The sequence below is a fragment of the Quercus robur genome, chromosome 4, assembly GCF_932294415.1.
Source record: "Quercus robur chromosome 4, dhQueRobu3.1, whole genome shotgun sequence".
Lineage (NCBI taxonomy): Eukaryota > Viridiplantae > Streptophyta > Magnoliopsida > Fagales > Fagaceae > Quercus > Quercus robur.
The window spans coordinates 16,116,497-16,141,214 of NC_065537.1; the positions used below are offsets into that span (position 1 = coordinate 16,116,497).

Genomic DNA, 24,718 nt, shown 5'->3' on the forward strand with positions numbered 1-24,718 from the left:
GGAAAATTTGGGAACATGTGATTTGGAAGGCATAAAGGGATCTCCAACAGAACCCTCTGAAGTGGTCTTAAAGTTTGACATCTGGCTTAGGGTGTTGAATCCTACTTCCTAAGGTCTAAATCTTAGTTGCAGCACTAGGGTTCTTCCTTAATATTTGCCTTAATCCCATTGGCTGAACACAATCTCAGCAATCTTAGCATTTAATGCAAGATTACACCAAATACTACCCATGTATAACATTGCCCAAAGAAGCAAAATAACCCCAAAAGCAAATCTCTCATTTTTAGGCCAAATCCAGGTTATTAATTCAACTAACCTGCTTCCCTGAATCAGACCTACGTTTTTTTGGATTCTTGTTAACTAATGCTTCTCTAAACTCCATTATAAAAGTATAAGCACCTCAGCCCACAAGGGGACAGCCACTCCCTCTGAAACTCTTGGTTTGTTTACTACTTTGCTCGTGGTTTAGCTTTCCTTAAGCTCACCACTCATCATCTTTAGCCCACACTCATCTAATCTCAGATACTCTTTTCCCCTTTCACACAATCACAGCCCATAAATGTCTCTCAACTAGTCATAAACCGCCCACCACTCACAAAAAGCCTTAACCTTAGTGTTAATCTCATTCCACTCACTCAAAGCAACCCACATTACCTCATTCATGCCTTATGCACACATGGTCACCGAAATCTTAGTTTAATACTTGCTGCTCTAAGCTGGGATCTCTCTCTCCCTTCATTCCATCCTATTTTTCCTCTTTTATTTGTAACTATAAAGCCTTTAAGCCTCGTTTATTATTATTATTATGAAGGCCATAATGTTTTGGATACTATGAAAGTTTTCTCTTATGTTGATTTAATAATAATAAGGAAAACATATGATTTTTATCATGTAAACACATTTATTAACCTGAAATTACCCTACTGCTGGAGATAATACCGTATCGCTAAAAGACTGATTTGGACTATGATGCTGTAAAAGGACTAATAATATAACAAACTAACAACAGTAACTTGTTTATTGTACTTTATTGTTGTCTTCTTATTAGGGTGCAGCCTCTATCTCTTACTTGGGCGGACTTACACAACACCGAAAGCCTTTGGGCTTTATTTCAAGGGCCCATCGTCAAGTTTCAACTTGGCTATCCCATATTCTATTTGGGAAGATCAAAATTTTCCCCTCAACAGGGATAATAAATGATATGGTAATCAACATTAATGGATTCATATTTTTGACCGTTAGATATACTTAAATCTAACGGTGTAGAAAGAGTGTAACTCTAAAAAGTTACACCATATGTAACTTGAACCTATCTCAGAAATGGGTTCAAGTTACACTTGGTGCAACTTCACAAGAGTTACACATTTTTTGGACCATTGATTACTATATATACATATGAAGTTATACTAGGTGTAACTTGAACTCATCTCTCTCTCTCTCTCTCTCTCTCTCTCTATATATATATATATATATATTTGACTTCAAATCATTGTTATTTTACTGCAAGTGATCTCCCTGATTCTAATTTTAAATTACAATTTTGTTACAAAAACAAAAAAAAATTCACAAACTTGTTAAAATGGCAAGTTATGAGTAGTTAACAATCATAGTCATATAGATTCACCACTAGCCCAATAACACCACTTTTATTCTCCACTATTCACGATCTGCTACTTCAACAAGTTGTAGTAAAATTTGTGTCATTGAACCTATTCTTTATGTTAAAGAGTAAAGACAATGGTAAAGATTAAGCAAATCCACAATTTTATTTATATGAAATTCAGACCATATATTATAAAGTAATTGCCAATGACTTTAGGTGATCTAAATGGCATATTCTAATGTGTGTTCAACAAAGACATCTAAATTCAAATCCTCCCTCTCCCATGCTAATGATACATCAAACAAAAATTTTATAAAATTATTGTATTTCTCTAAATAAAATTTTTTATTAGTCCTTTTGTCAATTAAAGTTAGTGTTAATACCTACGTAATAATGACATGTATCTCTTTAAGTGATGTATCATTTTTTTATTAAAAAATTACAAAACTGAATTGACAATTTTTTATTAGTCCTTTTGTCAATTATAGTTAGTGTTAATACCTACGTAATAATGACATGTATCTCTTTAAGTGATGTATCATTTTTTTATTAAAAAATTACAAAACTGAATTGACACATTATAAACTCGTAATCCACCTAACCTACTTCTCAATGGGTAATACAAAGTCAAATATAAAATCCCCAATCTGAAACGCGTAAGGATTAAGAGAGAGAGAGAGAGATGAATAATATGTCAATGTCATCCTAATTAGATTTCACATACTCTAATTTTATGTTAAGGCTAGGGTCTCTCCAATTTTTTTTTTTTTTTTTTTTTTTTTTGAGAAAGAATGATCTCTCCAGTTTAAACAATTTTTTTTTTCTTTTTTGGGTAATATTTTAAAACTATTTATAGTGTAATATCCATCACGCTCCATAAAATGGTATCAAAACAATATCTTACTGTTTTTCAAAAAATAAAATAAAATCTTACTCGTAAGTGGGACCAGGGCACACATGTTTAGATTATAAATTCTGAGCACCCCTTCCCTATTTGGGCTAGCCTTGTTGAGCTTTGAGAGTCCATTTTAAATTACTTCAACCCATTTATAACTACTCTCAACCCATTCAAAATTAATCATAATTTCTTACCGAAACTGATTATTAATTCAATTATAAACTTCAATAATAATACAATTACAAAAAAATGGTTGTTCCTATTCAAAAAATTTTCATAATTTATTTGAAAAAAAATGGAAACACTAAACAGATTAGTCACGTCAAATTATGTTAAGAAAAAAAATAAGTACTAAGTTGCACCACTGTGTGTTTCTGCTTTTCATTAATTTCATAAATTTACTTATTTAAGACAGAAAAAGGAAAACAACAACAACCAATAATAGACTACAACCCTTCAACTATTAAAACCTAGATAAGTCTTGTATCAGAAAGAGAACTTTGGTACTGAGAGGAGAAATTCAGTGAGGAGATTAGAGAAACCTTGCCTCACTAGTCACTACCTTCAACAATCCAACACCTTTCACATGAAATTAAAGACAAACTTAACCAGCTGGATAGCTGTAATCTAAAATTGTAAGTGTGAAAAGTAGTACTTTCAGCAAGAAAATTTTGAAAAATAATTTAAAATGAGAAGAAGAATAAATGAACTATATATATCATGGCATTATATAGAAAAAGAAGTAACAAATTTCTGGCACTTGAAAGCAACTTCACATCTTATTCAACATTTGTGAGATGATCATAGTATCATACATTATAAATGGAGAAATCTTTTAAACCACCATGATATAATATTTTTTAAAAATTATCAATCTTTCAGCATCAAATGCTTACCATTTCAGGTAATGAGAGCACCAAGTCCAGTTGGATGGTCAAATGGCTTTACAAAAGCAATATGGAGACAAAGAAATAAATAGCCAAAGGTAGTTGTTTCTCAGGATACTTATGGTAGAATAGAGCATTCATACCGTCGGATCCTGGAGCTTTTGTTGGTCCCATTTGGAACAATGCCGCTTTTGTGGGTGACAATATGGTTAATGCAGTCTTAGAATTTTTGAATACGGGATATATGGAACCTGATCTTAACTACACTCATATAGTCCTTATTCCTAAAATAAAATCACCGGAGAAAATGTATGATTTTAGGCGAATAAGCCTATGTAATGTCATCTATAAAATTATCTCTAAGGTCCTTGCAAATAGGCTGAAGCTAATTCTCCCACAGTTGATTGCTCCTTCCCAAAGGATACTTATGGTAGGAAATGACAAAAATATCCGCGGGATTCTTTAATAAATCTTGCGGTTCTAATGTTCCACATCCTTTTGCCATATCAACCAATACCTTCTTTTTTTTTCTTTTTCTTTTTAAAGTTCATCCTAGTGCCCTTTGTCATCAAACTAATTCACTAATTGGTTTTTGGTGTAGACGGGGATTGAATCTCAGATCCTTTACCAATCGAGCTAATTGGCTAGTAGTGAAAGGAGACATATAAACCAATACTTTATATATATACACACACACATTAATATTTAAGGGGTCTTCCCTGTTTGGGATCTTCATTTTTTTGGTTCAAAAAAGCCCCTACACCCTTATGTTACTAAAAGACAATCTTGTAAAAATACAACTTTAACTCCTACTAAAACATTACCTAAAAAATAGATTCACTTTCCTGTTGATTTTCAAATTACTTTATCCACTTATAAATTAGATTCTCAAAATAAAAATTATATATAAAAAATAAAAACATAGGTTTTTTTTTTTTTTGGCCACAAAATAGGACCACTAAACCCAACGTTTTCACTTTTTTTTCTCCCCTTCTCCTTTTTTCCCCCCTTTATATCTATATATCTCTTCATATCTGTATATATTATCTGTATATATTAAGAGGATTCAAAAAGTTAGTTATTGCTTTTTTTCCTATCAAAAATACCCTTAAATTAATTAACTAACAACTTAAAAATGGGGTTAAAATAGTAAATTGGAAAAAGAAAGTTAGTTATTGCTTTTTTTACTAACAAAAATATCCCTACCTAAAACTAAAAAATGGGGTTAAAATAGTAAATTGACAAAAATAATAAATTTCTACTTCTATGTTGAAATGCTTTCCTACTTCTAAAAACTCCTACTTTTACGTTGATTTAAATTCCTACTTCTACTCATTAACTTCCTACAAAATATGATTACTCTTTTGTTAGTTTTAAAACTTCTCCAATCTACAAAACTCACCCAACGTTTTTTTTTTTTTTTTTTTTTGCCTTCATCACAATGTATTTGTTTCTTTACCCAAAAAATGAAAATTATTAATAAATGTAAATTATTAATCTTTACTCAAAAAATAGAAGAGCCTCTGAGCACGCGTATGAGCGCGTGCTTAGAGGCTAGTATATATTAAGATTATTCAGAAAGTTAGTTATTGTTTTTTTTACTTCCAAAATTACCCCTAATTTAATTAACTTATCTTTATTCCTAAAACATAAAAAATGAGGATAAAACCGTAAATTGGAAAGGAAAAAAATTTTAATTGACAAATAAAAACAAAAAATAAAAAATAAAAACTAACAGATAAATCTCTCTATGTCCTAAACAGATACAAACTTCCCTCTAAAATGCAGGAAAACTTGCCACCCCACGTCTCACAAGTTACAACTTCTCAAATCTCCCATCCCACATATCAACGTATCACAAGTCAAACTACCACATCTCACAAACTTCCCACTAAAACCAAAAAAATCAACAGCCTTCTAATACTTTTTAATCATAGCCACTGCAATCTGTCTATTGATGAGATTTTCACAATTGGTTTTTGTTGAATTTGGTACATTACTCTGCATTTTCTTCATTATTTCTAAAAGCTTACATTACTCTGTTGAATTTGGTAAGTTTGCTTTTCTTTGCTACAAGGAGGGAACCTACAACAAATTATGTTTTCTTTTCTTTTTATGAGTTGCCCTTCTATATTCGTTTTCTTGTATTTGGTTTCCTTACTTTGTTATCATTATCCTTTCCATATTATTCTTTTTTCTATTCTTTTTTGTTTTTTTTTTTGGTCTATTTGATTGATTCCATTATTTTCCTATCACTCACATGTGGTTTGAACCAATGGAGGTATGTGCCACCCACATTCTCTCTCCAATTGTTTCATATGCTCTTTCTTCCCCCTATTTTTTTTCTTCTTGATGTTTGTTGTTTTTCTTATATTTAAGCCTTATTCTTTATTTTTTGTCTTTTTTTTAGGGTGACATATCAACAATTTTGTTAAATTGCATAGCAGACACATTGGATGAATTTAGTGAGAGACTTTACAAAAATTATTGTATGATTCAAGGCTCACTTAAAATGGTAGTCAATCTATCAAGCGGTTGTTAAAGATCATTTTTTGTAAATATCCTACTTTTGCCTATATTTATCAATTTGTGTAACACTAAGTTTTCAATTAATTGAAACTGCTAAACTTTAGCTTCATTTTTCTCAACCTCATCTCTTTCATATGAAATTTAATATTGTCCTTTGTTGTGCCTTTCATGCTTTCACTACAATTTTTTTATAAAGAAAATACTCTTTTTTTTATTATTATTAAAGGATTTATTGTTGATTTAATAGTAGATGCTAACATTGAGAGACTTTCTTAGTGTTTTTTTGTGGCTTTTTAAGCATCCTAAACTTTAGCTATGGATGTGTATTAAGAGTCTATCTTTTAGAATACTTTATAACTACATACCTACCTTTAAAATAAAAAAATAAAAAATGACTACGCGTGAGTTTTTAGCATTTTAAACTTTAGTTTTGGTTGTGTACGTAGTAAGTGGCTACCATTAAATATAACTTCATAAGAATCATAACTACCATTTAAAAAAATTAAAAATAAAAATAAAATAAAAACTGTTGTCAACGTGATAGCCTAGCCTTTTTAGCATTTGAAATTTTTGGATGTGCACTGACTGACTCCTTTTAGGACTAAATAGCTACCTTTTAGGATTTTTTTTTTTTTTTTTTTTTTTTTTTTTTTTAAGAAAACCTTGATAACTCATAACTCTCATTTAAAAAAAAATGATAATTGTGAGACTCTTTCCTACAATTATGGTTAGTTTCCTACAATTTCTGTTTAGTGAATCCCACAAGATGTATGAGCTGTGTATCTTTTCTGTCATTAGAAAGTTCACAATCTAAGAGGAATAATTTTCATTCATTAAACTTTTGGGCTTGGGTTCAAAAATATAATAGATGGACCAAATAAAATTGCGTCGTTTGATATTAAACTTAGAGAATAGGTGAACTTCTCAAATGGTATTTTTGGTGTTTTAAAAAATTAATACTATTTTTCTGTTATAAAAAAAATTAATAATTTTTTTTTAATTCAACTAAGCCTTAATCCTATTTCCAGTATGAGTTTATAGATGTCCAGATTTCAAAATAAATCTACAGCTTTGTGAAAATTAAATTTGATTATCTACGACAACGAAAACCACAACAAAAAATAATCTAATTATCAAGTAGTGAAGAACAACACAACCATGCAACAATAAATAATCCACGCGTCCAAACTCTTGACAGATACGTGCCACTGATGCATAAAACCCCGAATTCTAAAAAACCTCTTAATACCCGAGACTATAAATTGTGGTAATATCCAAGTACTCAACCTAATAATAAGAAACAACTATCAAAACCCATGCAATTAAATTCTAAAAAATAAGTAATGTGAACTAGCTTCTGAACACGCGCTTATGCGTGTGTTCAGGGCTCTTCTATTTTTTGGATAAAAGTTAATATTTTACATCTATTATAATCTAGGATTACTACATTTTCCAATCACAAAAAAAAAAAAAAAAAAAAAAAAAAAAAAAAAACCTAGGGTGTAATGAGTATTATGCATTTGTACGTAGGTGAAATAATTTTTTCATCACATCCCTAGGTATTTTGTAATTGGAAAATAGAGTAATCTCAAATTATAATGGATACAAATTATTAACATTTACCCAAAAATAGAAGAGCCTCTAAGCACGCACATGAGCGCATGTTTAGATGCTAATATAATAAAAGTTGGTTTATATCTGATTTAAATTTTTATTTTAGTGGTTAAAAAAAATATTTAAAAATATTATATATAAAAAAAAATGAAAAATAAAAGTTTTGGTTAGGTCATGAACCCTCTAAATTGAACCTATATAGCTGCACCCCTAGTTACATTTCTCAATTAAACTCTAACACATAGTAGTATTAAATTTAATTATCCTCGAAAAATATAATACTATTTGTATTTTATTGATCAGTACAAATATGTTTAAATTTAATTGTAGAAACTAATATACAATACTTAAGGAATTGCAGTAAATATATTTGAATTGTGAAGTTAAGACTTAAGATTTAGATTGACTCAGCAAAGGTTGGCTTGAAAAAAGAGAGGAATTGATGAGTCCTTAGTCAAAAATACAATATATTTGAATTGTGAAGTTAAGACTTAAGATTGAGATTAACTCAGTAAAGGTTGGCTTGAAAAAAGAGAGGAATTGATGAGTCCTTAGTCACAAACACGAGCATAGGAGTACAGAACAGACCCAAAATAAATTCCTTAGTACAGTCAACAACATGACATGAGCGTAGAACACACCATAACAATACCAACAAACACCACTCATCAAGTCATCATCTATCATTCACCAAACTAGAGACAAGGTTGAAAACTTGAAAGTATGTCGCTTGGTTGGAAGTTAGTGTTTTGAAAATTCATCGATTTAGTCATAATTTTCCATTAAAAAATATTTGTCAATAATATTGAAAAATTCGGGCCATTATTGTCAATGATTTAGTCATAATTTTCTATTAAAAAAAATTAGTCAATAATATTGAAAAATTAGGGCCAATATTGTCAATGATTTAGTCATAATTTTCCATTAAAAAAAAAATTAGTCAATAATATTGAAAAATTTGGGCCAATATTGTCAATGACATATGATTAATTTCCTTTTCCAAATTCAATGCAAAATACGTCATTGAGTTGTTAAAAATGATACTCCATGTATATATTCGACTCCAAATCAATTTTATTTTTGTGCAAGTGATCTCCCTAACAGTGACTTGCATATCTTTAAGTGATGTGACATTTTTTTTAATTAAAAATTTTCAAAACTAATTGACACATTAGACACTCATGACCCCATACCTAACCCGCTTCCTAATGGGTAATACCAAATCAAACATAAAATCTCCAATCTGAAATGCGTTAGGTGAGAGAGAGAGAGAGAGAGATGATTATGCCAAACGTCATCCTAATTAACCTTCACGTGCTCTAATTTTATGTTAAGGTAAGGGTCTCTCCAATTTAAACTTTTGCTTCTTCTTTTTTTTTTTTTTTTTTTTTAAGATAATTACAACATATTGCTAACTCCCCAAAACCCCCAAACACTTTGTATATAGAAATGTATCAATTCAGCTAAACCCCCTAAACATAGCTTTTTATTTTTTGAGTGTAATATTTTATAACTATTTCCAGTGTAATGTTCATCACGCTTCATAAATGGTTTCAAAACAATATCTTACTCACGGGTGGGACCACACACGCTCACAAAGTCACACATGTATGGGAAATGATGAAATAACATACGGACTTAACTTTGTTTCCTTTCAACGTTAATGTTTTTTAGAAAATGAGTAGCTTTCCAAAAAGGTATTTTCTATAAATGAGTTGAAAAAAAAAATTTTAACTTCCCTTATTCAGCTTACCGTAAGAGAGTTGTTTTCCAAAAAAATATTAATTGAAAACAATCTCTACAAAAATAAGTCATACTTCATTTATTAATCAAAGATAATTTTTATTCGGCTCAGTTTTTCTAATGTTACCAAACACTAGATAAAGTCGAAAACTATCTTCGCACAAGGTTTTTTTATCTAAACAAATAGAGAACTTCTGAGCATCTCTTTCCGATCGAGCTAGCCCTTTTGAGCTTTAAGAGTCCATTTAAAATTACTTCGACCCATTTAAAACTACTCCCAACCCATTCGAAAATATTCATAATTTCTTACAAAACTGATTATTAATTCAAATATAAACTTATTCAATGAAAGTGTTGCGCCACTGTTTGTTTCTGCTTTTCATTGATTTTATAGATTTACTTACTTGAAAAAGAAAAGGGAAATCAAGAACTAACATTGTGAAATTTTAAAGTACTTACAAGTGTACGAATCGTACCAAAGTATAGTTTGATAAGAACAAGATCGAACCCACAAGGACTTATATGAATGTAAGAAAATTAATCAAATCTTAACCAAATTAACCCTAATCTAGTTTAATAAAAATTGGTTTTTTTGAAATTAAATAAACTAAACAAATAATTAAACTAAGCAAAGATATAATATAAAGCAATAAAGAGATGTAAATAGACTACAATTACAATCTTTCAATAATTAAAACCTCTACGACAAGCCTTGTAGGGTTATGAACTGACATATTGTGTCAAAAGGAGTACCAAACGATACAAAGAGATTAGAAAGCTTGCCCTTTACTACCTTCAACAATACAACACCTTTTAGATGAAATTAAAGACAAACTTAACCAGCTTGATAGCCATAATCTAAAATTGTGAGTCAAGTATTACTTTCAGCAAGAAAATTTTAAAAAGAAAACAATAATAAATGAACTATATATATCATGACATTAAATTGATACAAATTTTTGGCACTTGAAAGCAACTTCACATATCTGGGAGATGATCATACATTATAAATGGAGAAACCTATTAAACCACCATCACATAATATTTTCAGAGTATCAATCTTTCAGAATCAAATGCTTATCATTTCAGGTGATGAGAGCTCCAGGTCCAGTTGGATAGCCGAATGGCTTTACAAAAGCAATATGGAGACAAAGAAACAAATATGAAATACCCAAAGACAGTAGTTTCTCACAGGTGAATTTTCAATACACACACCCTATGGGAGGAAAAGACAGACAAAATCCGCTGGATACTTTTGATAAATCCAGCGGTTCTAATGTTCCACATCCTTTTCACATATCAACCAATACCAACCAGTGCCCACTGTCATGAAATAAGAGAGAATTTGAATTCATAGAGTGATATTCCAAATTATTAAAATCATTACCTTGAGGAACCAATAAAGTAGCAAAGTGCCATCCCCCCTATCATCAGATGCACCAACAATAACAATAAAAATATGACAACAATCGGGTATGACATTTCTAACTTAAGTTTCATGCCTTTCTTGGCATTGCCACCTTTATCAAAGATTCTGCAAAAGGGGTTAACTTGTGGCTATACCAGAAGTTTTTGTTTCCCTCACATTACACATACCCCCTGCAAGCCAAATCATCTCCTTTTCTTATCTTTAGCATTTAAAGTAATTTCACTATTTTAGACGTTTAAGAATTTCTGTCAACCAAAAGAAAAGGTCAAGAAATTAATTATACATATTTTCTAGTCACTATGGCAGCCCTATAAACACAGACAGCAATATTCCATATATGTGATGGGAATCATTTAGAAAAGCTTTTTTTTTTTAAATAGAAGAATGGAATATTCCAAAATCCTCAGTATAAATGTAAACATTCTGCATTCTGGTTTGCAGATATAAAAGCATCATATGCATAGAACTTGAAAAGGTTCACAAAATATAGCCATGCACAATATCTCACAATAAATAATATAGTCTGCCAGTAAATTGTTCAACTAAGAAAAAGAACAATATATATACATGGGTGATTATAGAGAGAGAGTAAGACATGCTATGCTGCCCAAAACGTTAGAATGGGGCACAGACTCAACCACCAGTGCTGCAAAAACGTGCTTGTCCTTACGTATGTTATTAGTTATATCAGTTTTATCATATACTTCTTTACCAGAAACAAGCCATGGACACGTCAAGGACATAGTATACTTTATATTATATTATATTATATTATATTATATATATATATAGTTTCATTAAAAATGCACCAGAAGGGGCACATTCCTAGTACACAGAAAGTTAATAGGAAGTGTTTAAAAATAAAATATGGTATGCTAAAATACTTATAAATCACGTACAAGCAGCAGTAACTTCATCCATCAAAAGCTACACCCAAATCAGTTCATATTGCTCGAACACAAGTTATCATGTTAAGAACATCATAATTGAAAATTTTCTGATTACATCAATTAAAATGTGTATCATTTATTCAAACTAAACTAGTACATCAATGTTATGAGTTATGTAGTTGCAAAATGGAGTTCCTTCCAAATCTTTCTAACTAATCTTCACCAAGTGAGAGCTGAATCTCAAACCTGTTGAATTGCACTCCTGAGGGAAAGGCAAATAAGTTATATGCATCACCTGCATCAGATGAAGTACATGATAAACTAAAGTGAGATGGTGTCAAATCTACGTTTAAGCAACAACCGACCTTCAAATTCACCTATCATCATATGTTCTACAGATCCAACATCATGAAAAGGAGTTGCTTTTCTGCATACATAATCTTCATCCACAAAATTACCTTCTCATCTAGCTGCTCAGCTAAAGTTAGACTTCAATCTTTTCTTCTCTTTCAAGTTTTACAATCTAATTTGTCATGAAGCAGACAAGCAATTTTATTTTGAAAAACTTTAATCCCATTTAATCCTATCTAATTTAAACAGCAACACCCATTTAATCCTAGACAAGATTTGAAAATAGGCTTAGGTATTAAGCGGTGAAACAATTAATTAATTAATCCCTAAACCTATATTCAAATCTTTCTGTATGTTTATTCTTCTCTCCCTTCTTCCATATATTAAAACTCAACTAGCACAATGAGATCAGGATTTACTTCGATTTTCCATTGAAGCTTAAGTTTTTAGATGGAAACACCATGAAAACCTTGTTAAGGCGTTAAATTAAGCAAAACCCTAGAGTTCTCAAGAGAGAACTAGAAAAACCAAAGTCCTTAGGTAATTTTTTTTTTTATAAGTAATTAATATTTTATTGAAAAATAGAATTACTTTATGTTCGCGATGATGAACACAAAGTATATTAAAAAAATTAAAAAATAAAATAAAAACTCAAATTGAAATCTAAGAGAATTGTGAAACTCAAGAATGGAAGTACAATGTGTAAAACCCCATGCCCTAAACCACTCAAACAAAGTATGTATCAATAAGGATTTCAATTGATCTAGAGATCTCTCAATATCCTTGAACGTAAGAGAGTGGCGTTCCTTCCACACTAACCACATCAAACATCGTAGCCCCATATTCTAAATCTCAAAATATTGTTTCCCAAACCAATTCCTCCACCCAAATAAAAAAGATGTTACTGTAATAGGCATCATCCATTGAACTCCAAACATGTTAAAAACTTCACACCACAAGGCATAAGTAACATCATAATGAAGCAATAAATGGTTCACCATTTCCCCACCACAATGACACAAGCAGCACCATCCTACTTAATAAAACCTTCTTAATAAGGTTATCAATAGTTAGAATTTTACCCCAAGATGCGGTCCACAAAAAGAAAGCCTCCCTCTTATGGGCTTGACACACCATATACTCTTCCAAGGGAACATATTTCCATTGGCACCACAGATGACCTTGTAGTAGGATCAAATATCAAACTGCCACTCCCTTCTAAACACCATCTCATCCTATCACCCCCCTAGGCACTTGAGAGTAAATGGCTTAAGAAGGAATTCACAATCTCCACCTCCCAATCATGTAAATCCCTGAGAATGAGAATCTTCCAGCTCATAGCCTCCCCATCCAACCAATACTCCAATAACTGAGACTGAGGCTTTCCTATCAACTAAGCAGACTAACTCATCCTATCACCCCCCTAGGCACTTGAGAGTAAATGGCTTAAGAAGGAATTCACAATCTCCACCTCCCAATCATGTAAATCCCTGAGAATGAGAACCTTCCAGCTCATAACCTCCCCATCCAACTAATACTCCAATAACTGAGAGACTGAGGCTTTCCTATCAACTAAGCAGACTAACAGATCAGGATACAAATCCTTCAAAGGAGTCGTTAGATAGTTTTATACAATTCACCTAAGTCTGAAACCAGTGTAACAACTAACAAGAGCACTCTTTGGTTTGGATGTCTGTTAAAGACCCTAAGAAGCACTAATAATCATTACATTCAAATCACAACCCATTAAAGGCCATGAAAATTGTTACAATTAAGTAAAAATTATATGCTGATGGTGTATTTTTGACATGGAACACCAAACGTGTCCATAAAGAACTTTAGAGTTACCTGTCGACTCTTCCTTAAGGAAACTTTTTTCATTTCTCCTTTGTATTTGATGCTGGGATAACCTGACAGCTGTTGCAATGCCTTCTGATACTCCATCATGTACAGCCTCTTCAATATCTACTGCAAAGGATGCAGCTCCTTGACCCAGAGCATATCTAAACATTAAAAAGGATTGTATAGACATGGAATTATAAGGAAAAAAGAAAGAATTGTAATGAGTTCAGACACTACAGTATGTTTATTAAAAATTTCACCTACAAATGGGACAGATCTGAGGATTTACTTGAAACTAAAGAGAATGCAGAAACACATGATCCATGAGCAGAATTACCATATCAGCAAAATATTTAAGGTCATATGTAATATTAGCATACCGTGGTCTAACATCATTTAGAAATGGCTCAAGTGAGCGGTCCTACAAAACTGTTCATGTACAATTCTTAACATCAACTTCGTGATTGTGACTGAAATGTAAAATATGACAAACCCTTTCATATTCTACAAATATATCACACTGCACCACATGAACATCTAGAACAAAACAAAATGGCTGTCCAAGAATAAATTTCCTTCAATTTTAGAATTCATGAGTTGTGAGAATTGCAGTCATGTACCAACATAAACCCAGAGACGCCAACACCCTTCTAATTCAAATGAAGAAAAACTCACAGATCATAAATATATACCTCTAACTTTATATACCTAGATACATGCATATATACATTACATAAATATGTATTTTATACATATATGTATATACATGGGTATGTATGCTTGTGTGCATGCATCATATTCCTTTTTATCATTTCTTTTCTCTTTTTTTTTTTCAACAGCCATTATAACATGCTCACAAATAATATGCAAATAAAATTACAACAAATGGTAGCATGAATCTTCACATTAGCCAATCCATAGATACCACTCTATTCAGAATATATTTTTTAATTAAATGAACCATCCAATTCTATGCACTAAAAATCAAAATAATCAATGCCAATAAAAAATTCTGTCACAAGGTCAAAGCATTGAATACATCCATTGGTCTTAATTTAAACTTTGTAACCTGCAGTAGAGTCAGAATGCTTACCATTAAAACCATTTATGTTTCTATAGTGCTTGTTAAATAAAATCAATTTACAATTTTCAGATTCTGAGTACATTGTTTGAAAATTAGCAAGCCATCTTGGTTATGAGCTCTAACTCCTCCCAGAAATGAAGTAAAAATTCATCTGCCGTATGAAAAATGTGCAACTAAAGAATTTAGAAATGAGAAGAGATGAGACCAAGACACCAACTTGAATTCTGAGAAGACAAAAATAATGTATCTACAAATGGTCTTGCTAATATGATTTGTACAGAGTGACAGTCTATCTGGAAAATTATGATTTTTTTTTACATAACTCCTTGACAATGTCATAGTTCTGTCTCACCAACTGATATTCTTATCTGTTTCATTGACTCAATCTAGTTAATCTATTGTCTTCTTCCTCTACTTCATCAGATTCAACACACAATGAATCGGGCACTGCATACTCATGTGGCTCAGGAACCTCAGATTTTGTTTCAGACTCTAGATTTTGGAAATCATAAGAAAAAATTGTCTCAGACTGGGGGTTGCGAATTGAGCTTCTTCTGCCATCTCCAACATCATTTTCACTGTAATAAGTCTCTAGATAAGCCTCATCTCCTTCCTCCTATAGCGGGGTGAAAAAGGGATGATATACAATGTTAGACTGGCTCTTATTTAAGAGAAAAATTAGCATTTCTAGAAAATAAAACAAAAAATAATATAGACCTCTGTGTCATCATCAGTAGAATATGCAGAATCTAGTTTGTCATACAAAGCTTCATCTCCATGGTCTTTCACAACCTCCATTTGTTCCTATAAATGTAAAACATGAACCAAATCAGATTTTATTGCAAACATGAGGGTTATGCATATTTCTCAGCCAAATTAGATGATTCACTTTCAATAAAAAGAAGTCTAATATATAAGAGGCCATACAATCTCAGATCTTATTCTGTCCACTTTTCTCTGAAGAGCTGAAATATGGATTAGGAGAGCCTGTTTGACAAAATAAAGACAAAAATTAGCCATTGATCTCCGCGTGTATGTCAAGTAATAATTTAAAAGACCTTCTACATATAAAAGGAGTCCATCAATGAGGCATAAAAGACCTTTATGCTTACATATGTTTGCATGTACATATGTATACTGAACATGATAAGGTTCACCACCAGGACCAATCAGCTGCCATGCCAGAAATGGCAACAGGCAAGGCCCACTCCAGTTTTTTTTTTTTTTTTTTTTTTTTTGGGGGGATAATTTGATAGTTGCAATAACAGGCAGGGGGGACTTGAACCCTAGTTATCTCTATTGGAAACATCCAGAAAGTGCCAGTTAAGCTATAAGGCTCTTGGCAACTACTCCAGTTTTTACACAATTGTAGCTTGAGGAGCCCAAAAATCCAATTACAAAGGGGCGCTGACATCCACATCTGCTGGCACAGATCAGACCCCTACCCAGAACTACTCAGGGCTAGACTACTTATTGGTGAACTTCAGAGATTTAAACAAAATCTCAAAATGCACATGAGACATTTTTTTTAGCTCCATGTCTGAAAAGGCAGTAGATTTGGGTAAAAAATATACAAATTTGTTGACATACCTCACGTCTTTGTAGCTCAATTGAACGTGCCAAAGCCTTCCTCTTTGTCAAAAGATTCTTTGGCCTCAACATAGCAGGTCGCTTATATTTATTTCCCCGGAATACAATAATTGCATATCCTTTGGAAACTTTATCTACTGAAACCAACACACCTCCGCTCTCAGCTTCTAGTGCCAATGCAATTTTTTTTACATGGTCAAAAGTTTTAGCCTTCACCAAGACCTTAACCAATTCGCGGTACTTCCAATGCAGGTGCATGTTCTCCACCGTACCATCAAATACTCCACGTCTACCTGAAAGATGAAATCACATTTCCATAAATTTTGCTCTCTCTCTCTCTCTCTCTCTCTCTCTCTCACACACACACACAGATTGTATACTCTGCAATAAAATCTTGATAAATATGATAGAGTGTTTTACCAAGAAGTAAGAAAGCTTTCATCCGCAAACCTAATTTGCGAAACATAAACCTCTCCTCGTCAGTTAAGCTCTCTGGGTCAGCTTGCTGCTCTGCTGGTTTTAAAGACTCCTCTACTTTAGAAAGGGCTCTCTCTGCTCTCGCTACCTTTCGTTCAGCCTGACAGACAAAAGTCCTAAGAGTTTTATTGAAGGAGACTAGAAAGGGACTATGTGATATAATGTTATTTGGTTTTTGAACTACTATGAATTACTCTTACAACATAATATCAATAGAAGGTAACATAAAACATGTAGCAAAGCTTGGGCATCAATAACACACATCACAATTCATATTTATACAAATTGCAAATTAAAGAAGAAATTCAGAGTGAAATTTTTTTTTTTTACAAATAAATTCACAGTGACTAAGAACTGAAAATCACGGCATCCAGTCATGAGATATCTGATATTAAAACCATTGAGCCTGAGTTTTAAGGAACTCACAGCAGTGAGCTTGTGTTCAAGCTTTCTAACAAGGTCGGCGTGCCTTATTACTTCTGCTTCCTTCATCATTTTTTTCTCATGATGATCATCCAGAGTCCTACCCCACCTAGCATCTGCATCCAAAGTTTCCCCAAGTGTACCAGCAATTCCAGATTGCTCAGTTATTTCAACTCTTGGTATGATCAAGGCCGAAGCTCTCAACCGTGCCTGCTCCTCTTCATCTTGCAGTGACTTTGCCAATGTCTCCCTTTCTAGTAAGGCTTCAGTGACATCTGGTGACAAAAAATTCTTTCCTCTATAGAAAACCAAGAAGTCCTTGTTTCTTGACAGCAGAATGCCTCCTGTCAATTTCTGCAGCCAAGGATCAAGATATTACTACCGATCACTCTACAAGGCATGACTACATAACTAATATGGAATAAATGCATATAATCTGAGAAAGTTACTAGTAACTGTCTACATAATCAAGCCATGTGTGCATTTGATCTTAGGTGGAAATAATTAGTTAAGGATCTACATCTGACTGGTCAGATTTCTCATATTAGTATACAAAATATGAGTCCAAAACTCTCAAAAAAAAAAAAAAAAAACAGAAGTGAGCTAACAGGTGCATATTAGGGAAGAAGTACTTCCTAAAGTCAGAAAGGTTGACTAGGTATATTTTATTACCTTGATCTCTTCAGCCATCCTCTCACTAGTAGTCAGTTGTACACCACGCTTAAGTGCAATCTTTGCAATTGAACTTCTTTCCCACAATTTAATCATAGCCATAGCTAGACCTTGGAGCTGCCTGTTTCTACCTGGAGACAGAATATTTCATACACAATTAAAAGAACATTTTCAATTTGATGTTAAGGAAAGCAAGAAAAGAGGCAAACCTAATGCAAAATGTGGAGGAAGAACCCTGGCAAGCCTTCGTAAATTTGTTGCATCCTTTGCTCCAAGCGTTGATCTCACTCCATAAGGAAGTACTCTGAATGGAGGTTGGTAACCAGAAACAACTGCTGGGAGCATATCTGCATCTACGGGTAATGGATCACACCCAGGCCAATCTGTGTACCTAGGACCCAGACCATCTAAAAGTTTGTCTACTTCATCCTCATACTTCACTTCTGGCAACGGTTCCCTGACTTTCTTCTCTACAGCTGTTGAATTTGAATTTGCTTTAGGTGCATGCACGTTACCATCAGTACCAAATTCAGAAGGACCCCTAGTAGTTTTTTCAGTTGCTGTTGGTAAGGAATTAGAAGGAAACTCTTTTTTCTTAAGTATTCGTTTGTTCAATTTCACCTCAGGAACCTCAAAGCTCACTCCTCTATACAGAGAAAGGGAAGTGCCAGACCTCCAAATCACCAGCCCACCAGTCTTTCTCTGCAACATGAAAAAGAAAATTGTTCCAGGAATTTTTTTTAATGAAATATGCAAATGACGATAATTCTTGCAATGAATAATTCTAGTATGTCTTAATTATTTTTCTAAAATTTTTTGTATGATATATACACAAAAAATAATTGTAATACTAGCAAGGTAGCTGAGCAAACATAAATAAAAGAACACACAAAAGGAAGTTTTAAATATTTGAATTAAACTATATATGAATATGCAACTACTCTAACACCAGTGCTTAAAAATAAAAAAGTAAAAAATCTGGTATAGGACCTATACCTTTATCATTTACAAAACCATAACAATTTCCTAGCATCAATCAATATTTAACCAACTTCAAAGCAGGGCATAGGGAAAGACCCTCTAAAAAATCTCTTAAATCAAATTGTCATGTCATGTCCAGTATGGCCTTCTTTCACTGCATGTCTATTTTGAGTAAATGTTTTTTTTTTTGCGGGGGTGGAGGGAGAAAGTCCTTGAGTGACTATTTAACTATAACAGAGCTTGAATTATAAGGTACATCTTCTTCTCAACAGAATGTAACATAAGCACTTCTATTTTCTACTTTTGATATGCTTCAATTCAACCTATAAGGGTTTGTGAGGCACACAGTTCTTGCCAGACTATACCTATCAAAAAAAAAAAAAAGTTCTTGCCAGACTATGATTCTATGAAGAGCAAGGCAGGAAAAGCCTTGAACTTTGGTCTCTTTACTCTTCCTTTTCTCTTTTCATTTTCCCCAAAAAGTTAAAATGGAAACAATTTTTTTATAATTAAAATAGAAACAGTATTCTTAAAAATAAAAAAAAAGAGAAGATGAAATTATAAGAACACAAACTTATAAGAAAATTTACAAGAAGCAAACCTCCAATATCTCATGCATTCTCTTCATATTCAGTGCAGCCGCACCTTCAAATTTCAGCCTTACAATCTCTGATGTCTTCCACCTCTCACGAATCATGTCCACGACCTCTTGAGTAACACCGGCACCCCCAATCCTTGTCTTGTGCTTCTTCTGAAATGTCAAAATCCTCAGCCTCCTCAACTCTGACTCTGGCAGAGTCAATTCAGCCAATGAAGTCCTACTCTTTCTCCTCGCCATAATCCCACCTTCCTCTTCCTTCTCCTTCTCCTTCGGCTTTTCCCACGGAAACCTTACCTCTCCATCACCTCCAAACATACTCTCAACCCCCAATGGAGATTCTGGCGAAAACCCACCTCTCGAATTCGGCAACATTCCTTCCTCAACATAAAATATATCCTCCACAGACCCTTTTTCAATAACTCTCTCATGACCCTTCTCTTTACCCTCATTACCATCATCAATGTACCCAAATTTCTTCAACTTTTCCACAATCTTCTCCATTGTACTACTACTACCACCACTACTACCATCACTCTTCACAGAGCTTGAATTCAACACATTGCCACTCACACTCCCACTCCCACTCCCACTACTACTACGATAATTCAACACGTCCCGGGGCTGTTTCGGTCCATTTTGTTTGTGGGTTTCATTCCATTTATCTATCCAACTACTACTATTGCTAGAAACGGGTCGGTCTGTGCTTAAAATATGTGATTTCCTATGTGGGTCTTGTACAGAATTTGCATGGAAAGTGTGCTTTTTGTAAGGAATGGAGGAACTGTACCTGAAGAACTGGATAGAGGTGCCATGGAATTTGGAGAAGGAGCTCTGAAACGAGTCAAAGAAACTTGTTGCTGGGTGGAATTGACGACCAGGTGCAAGAGCCATAGCAGCAGCACCTTAGAACTATTACATCAATCAAAGCAGCAAAACCCAAGTAGTTGATTTGTGAGCTTTTTCAGATTTTTTTTGGAGGCGTTTTGATATAATAAAGCAAAACCCAACTGATAAATATATTTCTTAAGTTTCTCTCTCAGCTTCTTGATTATTATCCATGGCGGGGGAGGAGTAATATCTAGAGTCACGTTTGGCTGCGTGGGAATCCACACTCCATGCGTTTTAGGACATCCTCACACCAGCATAAAATCTTTTCCTTCTTGTTTGGCAGCATTAGAGCATTCACATCAGATCATCTAAAGTCTTCTAAAATAGATCTACAGTGCAAATTTTACACATTTTGGGCCAAAAAACATCCACATCAGTGGATGTAAAAATGTGTAAAATTGTGTATATATTTCCATGAGCTTCAGTACCCGTGTAAATATACACGGGTACTGTAGCTCGTTTATAATTATTTTATTAATATCTTCTCTCTCTCCTGCATCTGACTCTCTCATCTCAACTCTCTCTTTCTCATTTCATCACTTTTCTCTCATCTCAAGTTCTCAACTCTGCAAAGCCGATTCCCATAAAAAAAAAAAGAAAAACCTCTGCAAAGCCGATCAGCTTCTCCTTCTACTTCAAAATCTCAAGCTTCGAAGACGAAACGACGCTAGCTCTCAACTCTGCAAAGCCGATTCCCATCAAAAAAAAAAAAAAAACCTTTGCAAAGCCGATCAACTTCTCCTTCTGCTTCAAAATCTCAGGCTTCGAAGACGAAGACGACGCTAGCTCGGCGGAGATCTCGCGTGGCACGGACTGAGTCCGATCGGCGAGTTTGGGCGGCAAGTGAGTTGGGAACGCCGATCAGCCTCTCCGATCCAACAATCCGTTTGGAAACGAAGACGGTGACGGAGAATTGATCGGACATGGAGGGTGAGTGGGTCAAATTTGTTGTGATTGTGTCGTTGTTGTTGTGATTGTTGTTGTGGAAGATCGGTGAATCATTGTTGTTGTGATTGTTGTTGTGTCGTTGTTGTTGTGATTGTTGTTGTGGAAGATCGGTGAATCAATGGCCGGATTTTGTTGAAGGGTAGCTGGCTGGGTGTGGGTGTGGACGGAGAAGACGAGGTGATAAGTCTGTGACGAGGTGATGAGTCTGTGCCAGAGAGGAGAGGGAATGAAATAATAAAAAATGTAAAAAAAAATGAATATTTTATTAAATAAATGTGTAGAATAGATAAACTGATGTGGGTATTTTATAAAAGTAGATGTGTAAAATAGAAAAAGTAGGTTTTTTCTTGCAAAATAGACAGAAAATTTGCACAAGCTGATGTGGTTGCTCTTACACTTTCTTTTTTATTTAATATTTGAAATTACACTGTTTTTACCGTAAAAAAAATTGAAAAATAGACTCTTTTTTTTAGGCAAACTACAAATTTTTTACTCTAAACTATCACTCAAATTACATTTAATATTTGTGTTAAAAAAAATTACATTTAATATTTGTAAATTCCAAATACCTCAACTAGTAAAGTCTTTAATGGCTGAATAAGAAATCTGGAGTTCAATCCCTACCTACATCAAAAACCGATTAGTATCTTGGTTTGATGATAAAAAGTATCATAAAAAACGGACACTATAAGTTGAAACTCTCTCAAAAAAAAATTACATTTAATATTTGGCACAATTGACATTTCAAATTTATAACTTTGTTTCAATGTCCACATTGTCATTTGTCATGGTGTTATGTTTAAAATTTTAACATTGAAATATTAATTTACCTCTCTCTTCAAAATAGACATTTGATGTGTAAATTGGTCTTTCATGCTAAATGTTATCATACTTAGTAGCAAAATAGATAACAACGAATTGTGTAACTTATTTTTGAAATTGAAGGGTTTGTAATACATTTCGATAGTTCAAAAGGTTAAGTGTAATTACTAATTAAGGTGATAATTTAGGGTGAAAATGTAATACCCCATATTTGATTATGTATTCATTGAGTGTGTGTTGTATAGGTGTGTGATGAGTCTCACATAGGGGTATATATTGGGTTAATATGGGCTTTGTGACCAACGTTTTTCCTTAGGTTTTTACCCAAAAAAAAAAGTGTAATTTGCCCTTTTAAAAAGCTCACTTTTTTTTAATACACTTCTTTTTTTTTCTTTTTCTGTTTTTGCAAACATTACTTTTTCAAAGACAAAATGAAGTTGTTGTTTAAAGGGGTTTATATATATATATATATATATATATATATGACCAACTTAGAGTTCATTATACATTTTTTCAAAATCGCATTTTCAAAGACAAAATAAATTTGTCTTTGAAATTTTTTTTATAAATATGATATGATGAACTTAGTGTTAGAATTAGTAACCTTAAATCCTATTGTATGATATTATGTATGACATTATGTATAACTTAATGTTGTAATTAATAAAGTTATTATATTATTATCTAAAATAACGGTAACATGAATATTTGGACATTATCATATAGTCTATTAGATGCATAATATGTGATTTAGTCACAGAAGATATAAGTCACAAGTTCTTTGTAAACTCATAATTTTAATTCGTAGTCGGTAATGAAATTGGGCATTTCATCTGCGAAGACTATAACATATCAACTAAGATGCTTTGTCTTGATCATGGAAATGAAGACTTCTAGTTGGTATATTGATATGTTTTAAGAGTTAAAACATATTAAACTAAACCGCTGTAATATTTATTATTCTCCTAACGATTATTAAATGAATAATAAATCTCACGACTTCTATTTACATGAACTCTTAATCGTGAGAGAATAATGGACCTGATCGTGAAGTGTAGGTTACTTTTATATATCAAGAGTGAGATTTAAAGTTACGATCAAAATCTCAGTATGTTAGGCAGTCACATTTAGTGTTGATGGAACATATATTCTCAAGATGGAATTCATTATCTCTTAACAGAGATATAAAATATTCCCTTGAGATAAATTTAATAGGTTCGGTTATTTAGATTGTTACGCCTAACCACTTTAGTAAGGAATTACTAAAGTATATATTTATGAAATTGGATTTCATAAATATATGATGAATAACTTAAAGGATTAAACCGGGTACTCAAGTGTGATATCCCAATTTGATTGATTGTGTAATGTGTGTGGGTGTGTGATGAGTCCCACATCGGGTATTTACTAGGTAGATCTGGGCTTTATTAACAACTACAAGGAGTCTCAATTGTGACTAGTCCTTTTGAGGTATAATGCAAATGTAGCTAACGCTTTTCCTTGGGTCATTACATATGGTATCAAAGTCGGGCCAGTAATCCCATGTAGGCTCAAAGACATTACCCCACAAAATGAGCCCTAATGAGGACGTTAGGGAATTAAATGGGGGAGATTATGATACCCCAATTTGATTGATTGTGTGATGTGTGTGGGTGTGTAATAAGTCCCACATCGGGTATTTATTAAGTAGATCTGGGTTTTATTAATAACTATAAGGAGTCTTAATTGTGACTAGTCCTTTTGAGGTATAGCGTAGATGTAGCTAGTGCTTTTCCTTATGTCGTTATATCAAGGATTAAGATGTAGTAATCTTCAAAATGGCAGCCTACATTCATGACTTTGTAATTTAGAGGTGTGCGTAGTTCAATCAGCTCGGTTTTTTCTCAAATTTGTTACCAAACCAATAAGGGTTGGTTTTCTCATAATTAAAACCGATGCATACCGCTTAGGGTCGGTTTTCCGACCTTTAGCGGTGCGGTTTTTTGCAATCGGTTTAATCAGTATGGTCGGTTTTTTGTGCTTGTTCTTTTTATATTTTGGCTAGCACTTGAACCAATCTACAAGACCAGTCAAAGAAGTAAAGATAAAGAGCTCAATTCTAGTTTGTTTGTACTTCATAATTTTTTTAACTTATAGAAAATAAATAAATAAAAATGATTGAAGAGTGAGAGAACTCTCTCAATCTCAGTCTCCCCTCCCTAACAATCAAAGTGCAAAAAAAACCAAAACACAAAACATGAAAAGTGAAAACACTACTGAATTAGTGAAAGAAACAGAACGAAACAAACTAATATCACCATATCGGTTGGTTTGGTAACCAACTCGGTTTGGAGTTGCAGTTCCAACGACAACACCGCATCGATATCGGAGCGGGATTCTCCATCTAATCGCCTGCCTCAGCTCAGTCAGTCGGTGCTAGAGGCAGTATGGTTGGGTCGGCGCCGAT

The 24,718-nt window shown here is 33.1% G+C and overlaps 1 protein-coding gene across 1 annotated transcript; it reads right to left on the reverse strand.

Annotated features, from left to right (window-relative positions):
• Positions 1 to 15,069: 15,069 nt before the first annotated feature.
• LOC126720688 (CRM-domain containing factor CFM3A, chloroplastic/mitochondrial) lies at positions 15,070 to 20,712 on the reverse strand. Its single transcript, XM_050423436.1, has 9 exons — positions 19,615 to 20,712; positions 18,242 to 18,734; positions 18,033 to 18,163; positions 17,364 to 17,714; positions 16,881 to 17,037; positions 16,461 to 16,753; positions 15,798 to 15,857; positions 15,588 to 15,674; positions 15,070 to 15,486 (listed from the first exon to the last, which is right to left on the reverse strand). Exons 1-9 carry the CDS (start codon positions 20,503 to 20,505, stop codon positions 15,244 to 15,246), a joined length of 2,706 nt encoding a protein of 901 aa, XP_050279393.1. The 5' UTR covers positions 20,506 to 20,712; the 3' UTR covers positions 15,070 to 15,243.
• Between the last annotated feature and the right edge of the window lie 4,006 nt (positions 20,713 to 24,718).